Source organism: Gobius niger (assembly GCF_951799975.1).
Source record: "Gobius niger genome assembly, chromosome: 12".
Taxonomy (NCBI): Eukaryota; Metazoa; Chordata; class Actinopteri; order Gobiiformes; family Gobiidae; genus Gobius; species Gobius niger.
In genome coordinates this window covers 6,803,742-6,818,668 of record NC_136863.1, presented here as the reverse complement: position 1 = coordinate 6,818,668, position 14,927 = coordinate 6,803,742, and the positions used below count along the sequence as shown (strand labels likewise).

The following is a 14,927-nucleotide window of genomic DNA, read 5'->3' as shown; positions in this document are numbered from 1 at the left end:
ACAGAAGTACTTATTGCTAAAAGCCTGTGCTCGTCGAGGCGAATTAAAGCCCGAGCGCTGATAGACGAGTGTGTGGGCTTTTGTACAATGCCGTTGCCGCTTGCACAACGCGTTCTGTTTTAGCTTAATTAGCAACTGACGCTAATCTCTATTGGCAACGAGAGGCTGTGATGCGCGAATTGTGCTTATTTCCCCCCCCCCCCCCCCGTGCTTCGTGCAGAAAGGGTTGATTCGAAAGTGTCGAGAGGACCGATGGTTCTCGCCTGGTCGGACTGTGGGACCTTAAAACTGCAGCAGGATTGTGGTTTTGTTTTGTTATTAAATATTTTAGGGCAAACATGTTAAATTCATGTACTTGTACTCCGATGTGTGAAGTCATTCCAATGTGTTTTTCCAAGCCAATACTTTATTCTTCAAGTAGCTTTTTGTATTTGGTTTGGGGAGAAAGCCCCAGGTTGAACAGATGTTTTCGCTCCAAGGTTTGTTCTTTATGTTTTGCTCTCCAAACACGGCTGCATCTTTAGGTATCGTTGGCTCTGTCCTGAACCAATAAGAAGGGTTGTTACAACCCAAAAGCGTCATCTCTATGCGGATTTCCAAAGTGCTTTTTCGATCTTCCTGCAGCCAAAAACATGACTTAGGACCAAAGTCATATTTTAGGCGTTTACGCTAAAAGGCAGAGAATATGCAAAACAGTCACTACTCACTTAGCCCGAAGTTTATTTTGAAGTTTTTTTCAACTACCTCTTAAAAGGAATAGGCCACCGTTTACCGAGATATGTTCCTACCTTACCTTAGACGAGTTCATTTGTACCTGTCTGGTCTTCACGCGTGCCCTCAGTCACGGAGATACAGCACAGACAGCGTTAGCATTTAGCCTCTCCTCCTCTCCACTATAGCTCCAAAGGTGAAGATGGAAGCTACTAAGCTCTTTTCTAAGCGGTTAAAAAGGGGAAATTAAATAGCAGGAGTACTTCGATATCCACACATTAATATCTTCACTTTACTGAGCGGACGCCGAAGTACTCCTGGTATTATTCCGCCTAACAATATAGTTCCCCGTTTTATCCACTGAGAAAATACACATTGTTTAAATTTGTGTAGCTATACTCAGATCTTATAAGACTTCATGTAACCATATTTAAAAATGGAAAACGTGGAAGAGCTTCGTAGCTTCTATATTCCCCTCGTTCGGAGCTATAAAGTTCGGGAAATTCCACAGTTACCATAGAGATCCGCCATCTTTGCAGCATACATTTCCATAGACTAACAGTAGCTAAAAACGTGGAGAAAAAAGCAGTGGAATCTCCAAAATCTCCATTAGTTTGCAATTGCTGCTAATCCCATAATGCTTAGCGATATGACGTCACATTCCCGAACTCTATAGTGGAGAGGAGGAGAGGCTAAATGCTAACGCCGTATGTGCTGTGTTTACGTGACTGAGGGCACGCGTGAAGACCAGACGGGTACAAATGAAATGAAACGTAAAAATGGTGGCCTTTAACCCCCACCTGAACTGAGCACATTTACTCCAGTATGTCATTACCCAAATCCAAAAGCTTCTTGGAAAAAAAAAGCTTAAAAAAAGGCGGGGGTAAAGAGGTTAACATCTTTGGCGCTGTAATTACATCCCTAAGGCGTTGAAAAACAAAGACACTTCATTTCTTTCCCAATGCGAAGCGCGTTCCGTCCATTCTGTGACCGTTCACCAAAAGATAATACACAATGTGGGAACTCTCTCTCTGCGCATGAAAGCCTGTCCTCGTTTCATTTGCCGCTGCTGAACTGGAACTTGAACCTTTTGTCATCAAGCCGCGAAGTAACTGCGTACGAAAAACATTTTTGTTTTGTTAACAAACTTTAAACTGTTCGCATGGTCAGATCATCGTAACTCTGCATTGTAACTGAAGTCTTGGTGCGCAAACCTAACATACCGGTCTATGATGTAAAATAGATCTCTGTAATATACTAAAGGTTTACATTATTATCCGTCCGTGAGTTTTAAGTTGAAGGAGACCACTACCTAACGATGCATTGCACTTCATGTCATTTTCTAAAACTTGTTATCTTAATTAAAATTCTCTTTTCATTTTTCACTTGTGTGCCGAGTCCTTTTTTAATATACTTTTATAAATAGTTGCACTGTTCACTCAGTCCTTGCTGCACTTAAAGAGTTTATTAGCTGCTTTTTAGGCGGGTGAAAGTGTCCAGACGTTTTGCCCGTGCTGTTCTACATGTCAAGACTGTTTAGCTTATTATTTACTCACTTTTTAGATCCGAGAGCAGCTTTTGTGAGAGAAAGAAGGGAGTGGTCCCATATCATCTAGTCCAGGGGTAGGCAAGTTAAGAGGAGGGACAATTTTCTTCATTGTGAAAAGACCAAGGGCCGAACCAGACAATTTTATCCAAAAGTAAAGCACCATTTTCTAGAATTGCCAGTGCCGTGCATAATTTATGACCTAATTTGGTGTTCTGTTTGGAAAGTTTTAAGTAACTGACAGAGTTTCTCACATTTTTACAGTGCTTAACCCTCTGCCTTAACCAAATACATTTTCTCCAGTTCGACCTTACCCAAATCTAAAAAGCTTCTTAAAAAAAAAGCATATCAAGAGGGACAAGTAGGCAAAAAAAAAATGACCAAAAAAAGTGGTGAAAAGGCAGCAAAAAGGCAAAAAAGTGACAAAAACACAACAAAAAGTGAATCAAAAATCGATCAGTTTTGTCAGTTTTGCTTTTAAATGAGGCGTTACACCTATAGGCTGTAAGCTCCAGTCAAGAAGCTTTTAGATTTGGGTTAAGCTGAACTGGAGAAAATGTGCTTGGTTAAGGTTAAACTCTAAAAACGATTTAAGTACTTCTGATTTGTATAAGAATATTTCTCTAAATCAGGGGTAGGCAACATCAGGCCCGAGGGCCAAATCCGGCCCTTCAGCACAGAACCTCTGGCCCTCAAGATGATTTTGGGAAACATTATTACACAAATCAGAGAGTACTTTTAACATTATTAAAGTTAAATGGGAGGAAAAAAAAGTAGAAATACTGTCAATACACCTAATTAGGTCATATATTATTTACAACACTGGCATTTGAAAGAAGTGCACAGGAAAAAGAATAATCGTATTAAGGTAAAAATGACATAAATCTACTTGAATTAACAGATTAAATCGAAGGTTTGAGTAGATTTGGTCTGGTCTTAGATGAAATGAAACCTCTAGTAGTAGTTATTCTCTTAATTCAGATCATTTTTGTCATTTCAAGTGAAATACAATTATTTGATTTTAAGTGGGTTTTATTCTTGTTCCATTGGCGCTATAGCATTTGTATCTTGGATTAGATCAAACCGAGTCAAATTCAACATAAAATAACTTTAATTCAAGCAATTTTAAGTCATTTATCTCATTTAAGATGGTCTTTTTTCCAGTGTTGTGCTTTACTTTGGGCTAATGATCAGCGGCTTCGGCCCTCGGTCTATTTACATTAAAGAAAGTCGGCCCTCCACCAAGGAAACTTGCCTACCCCTGTTCTAAATCATCTTACACTCAATAACAAATTCAGCCTTCTTTCACCTCAGGAACATCTCACGCCTCCGCCACTCTCTTCCGGACTCAGCTGCAGAAACACTCATTCACGCCTTCATAACCTCACGACTGGACTACTGCAATGGCGTCCTGTCCGCGAGCCCACAAAAGCTCCTGGACAGGCTCCAATACATCCAAAACTCTGCTGCCAGGGTCCTGACTCACATCAAGCCCTGTAAAACACATCACTCCCACTCTCATCCATCTACACTGGCTTCCTGTAAAAAAAAAAATCGCATTCAGTACAAAATCCTTCTCCTTGCCTACAAATCCCTCCACTCCCTGGCCCCTCAGTACCTGTCTGACCTCATCCACACTTACACTGGGGCCGGATTTGGCTCCCGGGCCTGACGTTGCCTACCCCCGATCTAGTCCATTTGGTAATTCCAGTCTCGAGGCAAGTTTGAAACAACACAACAATTGATGTAATAATCTTAACATTTTATTTCATAACGTTTTAAGCGTTTCAGTCTCCAAAATACTTTGATTTTAAACATCCATATCAAAACTTATATTCACTCCTGCAGGGCTCCAAGTCCAAAACCATTGGACCATTTTGGGTTTACACACTTGAGTCTTTGTAGTAGTTGTTAAAGTTGATTCTAAGGAGGAAGTCTTCCAGATGTGGCTGGTAGCCTCTGTTCACCAGTTTAGTCACCACTGAGAAGAGAAAGAGACAGTTAGGAGAACAATTTATTGCTACTTCTATATGTTTTTAACTTGACAACACAATTGATTCTGCCTTGTCACTTGAATGATTTGTGAACGGAAGCAGCAAAAGTCGCACATTTTCCCCCCGGAGGAAGGAAGATCGATCCATTCATCTACTTTTTGTTTTCTGGCCATGAAAAATCCCTCTAAGATTCAGAATTGCCAGGAGAGAACATAAAAAACTGCTAAACACAAAGGCCACACACCCATTACAGGAATCAAACCCATGACGCTGTGAGTAGACCTCGACCGATGTGGGTTTTTCTACGACTGATACAGATCTTTTTTTTTTTTTACTTTTTGTTTATTGACAAGTCAGAACAACAAGTTACAACAAAGGTCTTGGATTTTTTTTCCCCCTTCCCCCCCCAAAAAAAAAAAAAAAACATTAACCCCAACCAGAAAAAAGGAAAAAATAAATAAATAATTAAAAGACATAAAAAACAATGATAATAATAATAATTAAAAAATAATTTAAAAAACAACAACCCTGCGGTCCTATAAACGACATTATGAGAACTTATCTCCACTATTTAACAACATCTCCATCTGAAATGGGACCCAAAATCAGTCTGGCATAAGTAATAGAATTTACAATGGCACAAGGGCTGCATAATATATCGCAAAAAAGAAGAAAAAAAACGATACAGATCTTTGGGGATTTCTCCTCTATAATGATTTTACTAATCCAGCCAGTCCAGGGATCATTTTATGTACGCCTGAAAATAATGAATAGTGCCTTAACCGTTTAATAGAAATGGAAAGCTCATATTTTATTAACAGTAGGCTAACCTAGCTGCTCACTCTCCTCTACTTCCCATTTATCAAAAGTTTTGTTTTGGCCAAAAACGTTGAAATTAACCACACAATCCATCTCATTCGTTCCTGTCAGTCACTAATGAAGTGTTTATCTGATCAGCTGTGAAGGAGCTGCGTCCCGCCGCTTCTTATTTTTATAGGCTCAGAGTGTGTTTTGGTTCCACCTATCTCTTGCAGCTGTGGACCTTTATTTTCATCAAAAAACGTTGGCGAGAATAAAGACAATTATTCTTTTATTCAGTGCTGTAGTTGATAACTTGCCACTAGTGGATCTGATGGTCACACTGATTGTTGTGGCTACAACTAGAGACTCACAAGCAAGAGTATTATGTAAATTCCATAAGGGACATTAAAGGGGGGGGGGGGGGGGGGGGGGGTATTATGCAAAATGGATTTTTTCAAGCTTTACATCATGTTATTATGTCATTCCCTCATTAAAAACATGCCTGAAGTGTTGCCTTGGCACATTCACGTATTTTTGAGTAATCTGTAAAAACTCTGATGGCAGCCATTTTAGGGATAGGTTTGCCTGAGTCCTCCTAGGAACGCCCCCACCTCCTGGAGACGCCTCCGAGCTTTCGTCACCAGCCGAGTGACCAACCACTGCTCCTCAGCAGAACCCCCTCCCCACTGATGCCACAGACAGCGTGTGGAGGGGGCGTGTCTGAAAGGGGGTCAGGGGTTCTTAAAGAGACAGAGGCCTATTTCACGACATTCCCTACAGCCATTTTGAGAGAGCAATTTTATACAAGGCAGTTATTCTAATTTACTGCATTTACAGACCAACAGAAGGTTTCGTCATCATTGTAGTGTGATATAGACTGGTGCTATGTGATTGAAAAAAGCATAATACCCCCTCTTTAACAGCAATGATTTTAATTTGGAGGCGTAATTTTACAGGCGAGTGAATCAAAACGACCTGCTTCAGCAAAGGGTTAATGCGTTGCTATGGCGATTCCCACAGCGGAGTGATATCCCAGTGATTTAACTACCGGACTACATGTGTGTGCGGTTATATGAAAATAATGCACACCAGCCAATCAGGATCGAGTATTCACCCAGACCATGGTATAAAATATATTATACGATCCGGGGTGTAAAACTCGGCACAGATTTTTACCACAATGTTTCTCTGCTCCCCTGAGGAGCTTTGGGAGGGCCCATTTAAAGGCTCTGACTGAGCTCTTTCCAATACAATAAAACAGGAAGAGATGGGTGCCTTTAATCTGCATTATATCGGCCCGATATATTGCCTGGCCAATAGATCAGTTGACCTCTAGCTGTGAGGCAAGAGTGCAACCACTATACAGGAGCCTAGATCAGCAATGCTCATTCATGCAAGTTGATCTTTTTATACTGAAAGGAACTGGGAAACCACCAACGCCCTGTATAAAACCCGATAACTGAAACACATATGATTTTGGAAGCTTTTGTGCTCACCTTTGAACAGGAAGTGCGAGTAGTACTTGAAGGTGTTGTACGATTGCTGCATCGCGATGAAACTGGGGTGCACCGCCTCCCCCTGCTGGCTGTCCCAGGGCTGCGCGATCAGCTGGGCCCTGAACTTCAGGATCAGGCTGAAAATACTGTGGATAATGTTCATGACGGGAGCGGCCTTATCTGTCAGCAGACCCCTGGAGGCGACACCACAGAGCAAAGTTTAAGGGAGAGCGCTTTGAAATGAGTTTTTAAGGCTGAAATGTCACACAAACGTTTAGTGCTGGTATCTTCTGCTAATGAGGATGAATCATTCATTTCAGAAAGTACCGGCATAAGTCCACTCCTGATTAACCTTTTACAGGAGTTTGCTGAAGAGACATATCAGGAAAAATCTTGGGAGCCTTCAACCATTCAGTTAATTAAAAGTAAAGGCTTGCTCCAGCTCGTGTCATTCGCACAAATCTCTCTTTTCCAAACACATTTAATGCATAAACAAAATATTTCTAATAACAAAGACATGAAAAATCTATACACTTAAGAAGTCTAAAGATTTGTATACACTCCAGTGAAAAGAGAAAGGAATGATGGAAAATACGGTTATTTATTTTGAGAGGGGGGATTATGCAAAATCAAAATATTAAAGCTCATTAACATGTTACAATGTTGTTCCCTCATCAAAAATACACTTGGAGCAGCTTTTGAACCCAGTGTTTCCCTTGGGGGTACGCCAGCACTTAGCAGGGGATACTTGGAATGGGTTCAAATTTAGAAAACTAAAACAATTTGCATACTGCTTTTAAAGGAAAGCCAGAACTTTGTAGTAAAGGGGGTATTTGGACTTTGGAATACAACGCATCGTCTTTCTATGATTAAACAGATGTTTTAGTTGATAACATTCGATATAAATGGCCGCACCCACAATTAACTTGAAGTATACAAGAAAAGTCCAAAGGTTGTGAAGGACCATTTTAACTTTGAGTAATCTTTGAGTAATCTTCGAATCTTCCCCAGTGGCTTTTCTTTGTGCGACAGCTCCCGAAAAGGTTATACCAGGGGTGTCAAACATATCAGATCAATGATTTAATCCTGCAGCATAAATTCCAGAGTATGTAAAAAAAAAAAAGTCAGTCTCTAGCCCATTCCTGTGCGGAGTGATGAATTTTTAAAGAATAACCAAGATGCTCATTCTAGCCACTAGGGGGCAGCTTAAATGTAAAAAAAAAAGGAAAGAGTTCCACACGTGTCCAGCAGAGGGCACTGACATAATAAGAGCTCAGGATAGGAACACACATTACATAGCCATGTCGTAAATGGACAGTCAGCCCCAGGGCGGCTGTGGCTTCAATAACAGCTTACCACCACCGAGTGTGGAGAGAATGATTAATGACTACTATGTTCAGTGGGGGAAAAAAAGAATTTGGCCAAAATCCAATAGAAAGTCTATGGGAAACTGACCAAATACTTTTTTTCCCCACTGTAGTACTTTGAGGAACTTGTGCTACAGGCTTGTAAGTGCAATACAAGTGTAAGCCGTCGTTATTAATGAAGCTACAGCCAAGTTGGGGCTTTGACCAGATCACATTGAGATCAATTGAAACAGCTGCGCAGCAAAGGGGAGTAGAGGAGGGGGAGTGGGAGGGGCTTTTGGGCAGATCACTTGAAACTACTTTATTACTATTTTGTTTTAGCTGTTTTAAATCTCTATTGCATTTTCTAACCAACAAAGTGTAAGACAGCGATATAGAAGGGTTGGAGATCATTACAAAATGCCTACACATGTGTTACTGTGCGTGGTGCAGTTCCTTCCCCCACCTGAAGATGGCCCTGTTGAGGTAGTCTGCGTGCGTGCGGTGAATGGCGTCCAGGTCGGTGGCGGACGACAGTTTGGTGATGAACTCGCTCCACGACACCTGCAGGATCTGGTTGGCGATGTATCCCTGGATCACCTTCACAAAGTGCTGCATCTCGTGTCGATACAACTGCAGCTGCCGGAACTGCACCGACCGGCCGGCCCCCTTCACCAGCGCTGGAAACACACGGACACTTCGATTTGAGCTCAAGTCCGAGGTTAGTTTCGGTTTAGTCTCAATTAGGGCAACATGACAAAAGGTGGGATATCTGAGAACCCTCTTGACCAGGGGTAGAGGCAAAGTCAGGCCCGGGGGCAAAATCCAGCCCTCCATCATGGAACCACTGATGATTTTGAGGCTTCACTTTGGGCCACCACTGAGAGGTTCAGCTCCTCAACTTTTCATAAGGAAGAAATTCGGCCCACCACTACACTACCTTGCCTACCCCAGCTCTTGACCATTGCAATAATATAAATGCAATATTTTATAGAGCAATTTGCTTTTTATGGGGAAAAAATAATAATCAAGTTAAAGCAGAACTAAGTAACTTATGCCCCTAGAGCGCGACTGCAGATGTCATAGCATGTTACGCTTTTTTACTCATTAATTGTCCGTGAGAGTAAATACTACGCTGACAGAAAAGACAAAGGGAGAGAGGGATATTGTACATCCAATTACACAATGGAGATAATTTTATTCACTCAGACTTGGCTGTAAAAACTGTTTAAGTGGCGCTAGCCCACAGTTAGCTTTGCCCGTTAGCCTGTTAGCTTCTTCTTCATGATTCCATTAGTGTGTATTGGGGCCTCCGACCTGTAGGCAGCAAAAGTTGCAATTGTGGTTTTCTGGCCAGAGACACCAGGGGGAGATGAAAGACCCCCCAATCATCCCCTTAACACTTGTATTACCCCCAGAGGACCTACGGAAAGGATTTAAGGTAAACAAGTTACATAGTACTGCTTACTACTAATCTGATTACATTTTTCAGTAATGAGTAGTCTAACACATTACTATTTCCAAACAAGTAATCAGTTAGAGTTAGTTTCTCAAATCACAGCAACTTACTATTTTGTCATTTTCCTTTCATCCTTTTGCGTCTCGGCGAGTAACGTAACATATCGGACAAGTCATGTTTTCAGCCGGAGGTTGAGGAGAGAGATGGAAATATATTGCTATTCTGAGTCTGTATTTTTTTTTTTTTATTTTACTGATAAAATGCACTTCCAATAAAGTGAGTGTAGGTAAAAGCAGTTGTCATTTGTCTGTGAAGGTGATGTCGGCAGATGCTTAATAAAACGAAATAAAGCAACTTGTAGTCTAATTTAGCAACTTTTAAAACCAAGTAATCAAAGGAGTAGTCAGAAATCAGTAATCAGATTACTTAAAGGGGGGGTATTATGCAAAATCTACTTTTTCAAGCTTTACATCATGTTATTATGTCATTCCCTCATTAAAAACATGCCTGAAGTGTTGCCTTGGCACATTCACGTGTTTTTGAGTAACCTGTAAAAACTCTGATGGCGGCCATTTTAGGGATAGGTTTGCCTGAGTCCTCCTAGGAACGCCCCCACCTCCTGGAGACGCCTCTGAGCTTTCGTCACCAGCCGAGTAACCAACCACTGCTCCTCAGCAGAACCCCCTCCTCACTGATTCCACAGACAGTGTGTGGAGGGGGCGTGTCGGAAAGGGTCAGAGGTTCTTAGACACAGAGGCCTATTTCAAGACATTCACTACAGCCATTTTGAAAGAGCAATTTTATACAAGGCAGTTATTCTAATTTACTGCATTTACAGACCAACAGAAGGTTTCGTCAACATTGTAGTGTGCTATAGACTAGTGCTATGTGATTGAAAAAAGCACAACTCTTTAAGTAATCTGTGGCAACACTGGACCTAACCTGTTTAAATCTGGCTGCCTTTAGTCAACATCTCCGTGGAGACGAGCTGTAAACGTCCCCACTCCCTGTAAAGTTACAGTAACAGCCAGTATTGCAGTCCATTAAAGTCTGTATTATAATGCTGTCCCTTTATAATATAGTCCCCACGTGGCTGCTGCAGTTCAGTGTCTGCCGCCGCTCTACATGCATTGACTTTCCCCTGGAGGACAAACAATAAAGTTTTTTTCATCAAATATGCGCGAGCCAGTGGTTTATAAAGTGATTCCGTGCATATTTTCTCCACTACTGACTTAATTAGAGTTCAGAACGCATTAAATATTCATCAGTGTTTTCGCAGGTAGTCGGTAAAATTAGTTCCTTTACACTGACGCCCGTGTCCCGGGGGTAATTTGCATGCATTTATGTTTTGCGCGCTGCTCACTGGCTTTCTGAGATCAATACTATCTCACCACAGGCACGGAAGTCATGTTTGTGTGAACGCCGCACACTGCCCGGAACAAAACGAGGCGCCTCCTGCATTTAACCAAGGAGGCAGGATCACAGGATCACTTGACGATCGCAGCATTTTTAGTCATCTGGGAATTCTCCAATGAACATAAGATTTTCAAACATTGTCAACTGGACTGGGTTGAATTCTTCAGAGGGTTCTTGTTGTTCTTGTAGTCAGATTGTAACACTGAGGCCTATTTAAAAAGGTTGTATTTTGATTTTTGCAATCAACAAAACAATGTCAAACACATGGTTAGAAAAGGCCACATTGATCTTAAAGCAGTATTAAGTAACGTGTTTACCTTAATAAATCCTTTCCGTAGTCCCTGTGGGGGTAATACAAGTGTTTATGGGATGATTGGAGGGTCTTTCATCTCCCCCTGGTGTCTCTGACCAGAAAACCATGTTTGCAGCTTGACTGCCACCGGACCGGAGCCACCAATACACACTAATGGAATCACGAAGAAGAAGCTAACATGCTAACAGGCAAAGCTAACTGCGGGCCAACGTCACTTTAAACAGTATTTACAGCCAAGTTTGAGTGAAAAAAAAATATTTCCATTGTATAATTGGATGTACTCTCACTCTCTCCCTTCGCTTTTCCTGTCAGCATAGTATTTACTCTCCAAGACAATTAATAAGTTAAAAAAACGTAACTTGCTACAACACCTGCAGTTGCGTTACTGGCCTCTAGGGGCAAGAGTTACTTTCCCTGCATTATAACATTTGTAGTGCCGCAAATATGACCTAATCTGCATTAAAACAATCGTCTTATGTCTATAGTTCTAATTGTATATGGCTAGCTATCTTTATGACATTTTTATTGAACGTCAGCCTTTAGCTTCAAGACAAGCTCTCCGACCTTTATAAACACAAACGTCACAGCTGAACTATTTGCTTCCTACATCAAGTTGTGATCTAGAAAATAGGATGATTCGAGCGGGTCTAATCTCCAAAGGAAACGAACATGGACAGGAAGTACTGGCGCTCACAATTTCAGGTCAGAGGAACTAGCATAGCCACAACGTGCAACAAGCCGATAGCCACCGGTGAAGATCCAAAGATTACTCAAAGAAGCGGCTCGAACCACAACGAGAGAACAACATACTAACAAGTATTTTGAATAATACCACCCCTTTAAACCTGATTCCCTCAATGCACACTAAAAAAAAGGTGGGTGGGGTCCCAGCTGTCCTGAGCATCTTCTCAGTCCCACAATCAGACTAAAAGAGCCAAAAAACATCCTCAACTCCACCCAGTCCAGTTGATGATATTTCAAAATCTTTCACTATAGGAAGGAAAGGGAATTTTAATCTGTACAATCTGCTCTTTGTGCTACAATTCTTCGTACCAAAAGAGGTTTATGAATAATAATTTAGGACCTGGTATTTTCTCTCAGCACAAATGAACTAATTCGACTCAATCTCTTCTTAAATAAAATATACAACATATGTGGAAATATTAATTGTAGAACTTTTCCCATAATTTGGCACTGCACCTGTTCGTTTGAGGTGAAACCACACGTCTCGAAGGCTCCACACCATGTGTTTGAGCTGCAGCAGGAACGAGAAGAGCCGGTTGTATTTGCTCATGCAGCTGTCGGTGATGATGATGTTCAGAGGCCAGTCCACCTGAAATAAACCAATAGAGTCTTTCAGAAATGAGCAAATACACAGGAAGGCATAGAGGGTTATCCACTTTGCAATAGTGATAAATCCAGATAAGAGAGGGCTGAATTATTACTTTTACTTGTTTCCATAAATACAAACCAGTTTTGTGCAAATGTATTTTTAAACCTACGTGATAGATTTAGGTTTTAAAAATATAGAACAACATTTTTAAGTCAAATAGGTGATTAAACCAGCTCATCCCAATTATCTCCTGTTTTCAGAGAGTGACAGAGGAAACTGTTAAAAGTGGCGCCAACAACTCATGCACCAGGGAATTATTCTGGGTTTGTGACGGAAAAAAAGACTCTAAAATTAAGCATGTGCCTTGATTAATTGCTCCAGTACTTAAAGACAAAGTGGAAGAGCGATGAAATAAACTGGGAAAGACGAGTGGCAGATGCAGGTGTGACTGAGGTTTGATGCTTTCGACGAGGTGAGAGAATTCTCATCACATTGTACAGTACACTGCTGACACACCAGTCTGTGGCATGTCACATCCAGAGGTGCATGACAACAGTGAGGCATGTGTGAAGTGAGAGGATGTGGAGAACAGAGGAGTCACCTCCGCATTCACAGAATGGAGCAGGAATAAATGTCTGATTCTGAACTCTTCAAAGATCACTGACTTTGGCAGAAAAACCTCCGATCAACCGAACAAGATGTCGAGGACAGTGAGGTGGTGACCACAGGTGGGTTGAGTAGTCAAAATATTTACCATACTCAAGTAAGAGCAACGTTACTTAATTTTACTTAAAAAGACTAGATGCAAGTTAGTCATGTTATGCTCACTACTGCCACCTCAGGTCTTATGTGTAACTGCAGCTTCTATATTAAAGGGATATTTCAGGATTTTTGACATAGGGCCTCATTTCCTAGTTATCCAGAGTGTTGCTGATTTCTGGAGATATTTTTTTTTGTCATTCATGCTGTTTGAAGAGTTTCGTGGCGCTAGGCTAGTGCTAGGCTATTGCATTTCTATGGTATCAGCTAGCCTGCATTAAAAGCAGTCTGACCCGCTCCACAGAGCACCTGAGGCAAATCACTTATAACACCAGACTAACCATATAAATGTCTGTGTCGATAGAATGATTTTTGGAATATAACTGACCTTGCATCACATGAATGATCGCATTTTGAGGGACTATTTTCTAGCAGATCACTCCGCCGCTGCCTAGCTTACACAACCACGAAGCTGATGCTGCTCAAATATAAGTTATTTAAATGCAAAATGGTTAAAATTACTCTATCGACACAGACATTTATATGGTTAGTCTGTTGTTATAAGTGATTTGCCTCAGGTGCACTGTGGAGCGGGTCAGACTGTTTTTAATGCAGGGTAGCTGATACCATAGAAATGCGCTAGCAAACTCTTCAAATATAAGAAATGCTTGAATTAAAAAAAATATATATATCTCCAGAAATCAGCAACACTCTGGATAACTAGGAAATAAGACCCTATGTCAAAAATCCTGAAGTATCCCTGTAAGAGATCATTAGTTCCTTCAGCTATAAGTATAAAAGCTGACTCTGAATGTATGCACTAACTTTCGCGAGTAACTTTTGACTTCTGTTTTTATGCGTCATCAAATTAATGTGGAGCTGTTAGACACCTGATTATCTATCAGAATGTCCATATTGTTGACAGAAAGTTGATTCTGCAAGATATGTCCCCTTTAATGTCAAGGCAGAGCACCGCAGCATAAGAAAAGTGTAATAGGGGAAAATAATATTGGTTTCAAGGATTTGTACTCATCCATTATTGACATAAAACATTCAAAGCTTTAAAGCCAAAAGACTCAAGTGCAAATGTCGATATCTCTAAACTTTAAAATATTGTGGGCAGGGTGACATTTAGGATATGGAGAAGCAGGCGGCTTAAGATAAAATATTTGACTAGACTGACATAACACACTGGAATGGAAATTTAGCTGTGAAGTAAGAAGTCAAGAACAATGAGGGCATCTGCAGCTGGGGGCGTTATGAGTGGCATTTGTCACCGAGTTTGTCATCCTCTAATCAATCTGAGAGCTTCAGTCATTTAAAAAGGCCTGATAAGCTAATACTCCGCACTCTGTCAAACCATGACAGCGTGTCACATTAAAGCTGCCACTCACAAAGGGAAAAGCGCATTCGGACGCGTGTTTCATTAGCAGCAGCGCCACACCTCCTCACCTTGTGCAAGTACAAGATGAAACCATGCATTTTAGTTTGATCACTGTCATTAATATGTGACATAAAAGGGGAGATGTCAAGGGAATTTGACGTTTAAACCGTTACGTGGCGCGGCATTTTGCTTAATTCATGCTAGTTTTAGTGACCCTGTTTTCATCCTCGTAACCAATGGCAACCCATAAATGTTTAAACTCTAAAAGCCATAACCTGAGCAGCATTGTGTTCATTACGATACAACTGATATGTTAAGCACACTGTTAAGCCGAGGTCACAACTGGTCATACGACTTTTTGGTGGCGCG

At 41.1% G+C, this 14,927-nt stretch overlaps 1 protein-coding gene across 1 annotated transcript in view; it reads right to left on the bottom strand.

Moving 5' to 3' along the window:
- Positions 1-4,032: 4,032 nt before the first annotated feature.
- Positions 4,033-14,927, bottom strand: part of tubgcp6 (tubulin gamma complex component 6) — a 55,667-nt gene continuing 44,772 nt past the window's right edge. The window contains exons 21-24 of the mRNA XM_079567074.1: positions 12,283-12,415; positions 8,361-8,574; positions 6,549-6,742; positions 4,033-4,238 (exon numbers count right to left, since the gene is read on the bottom strand). Coding sequence (XP_079423200.1) covers positions 4,141-4,238; positions 6,549-6,742; positions 8,361-8,574; positions 12,283-12,415 — 639 coding nt within the window. The 3' untranslated portion in view covers positions 4,033-4,140. The remainder of the gene's footprint in view (positions 4,239-6,548; positions 6,743-8,360; positions 8,575-12,282; positions 12,416-14,927) is intronic.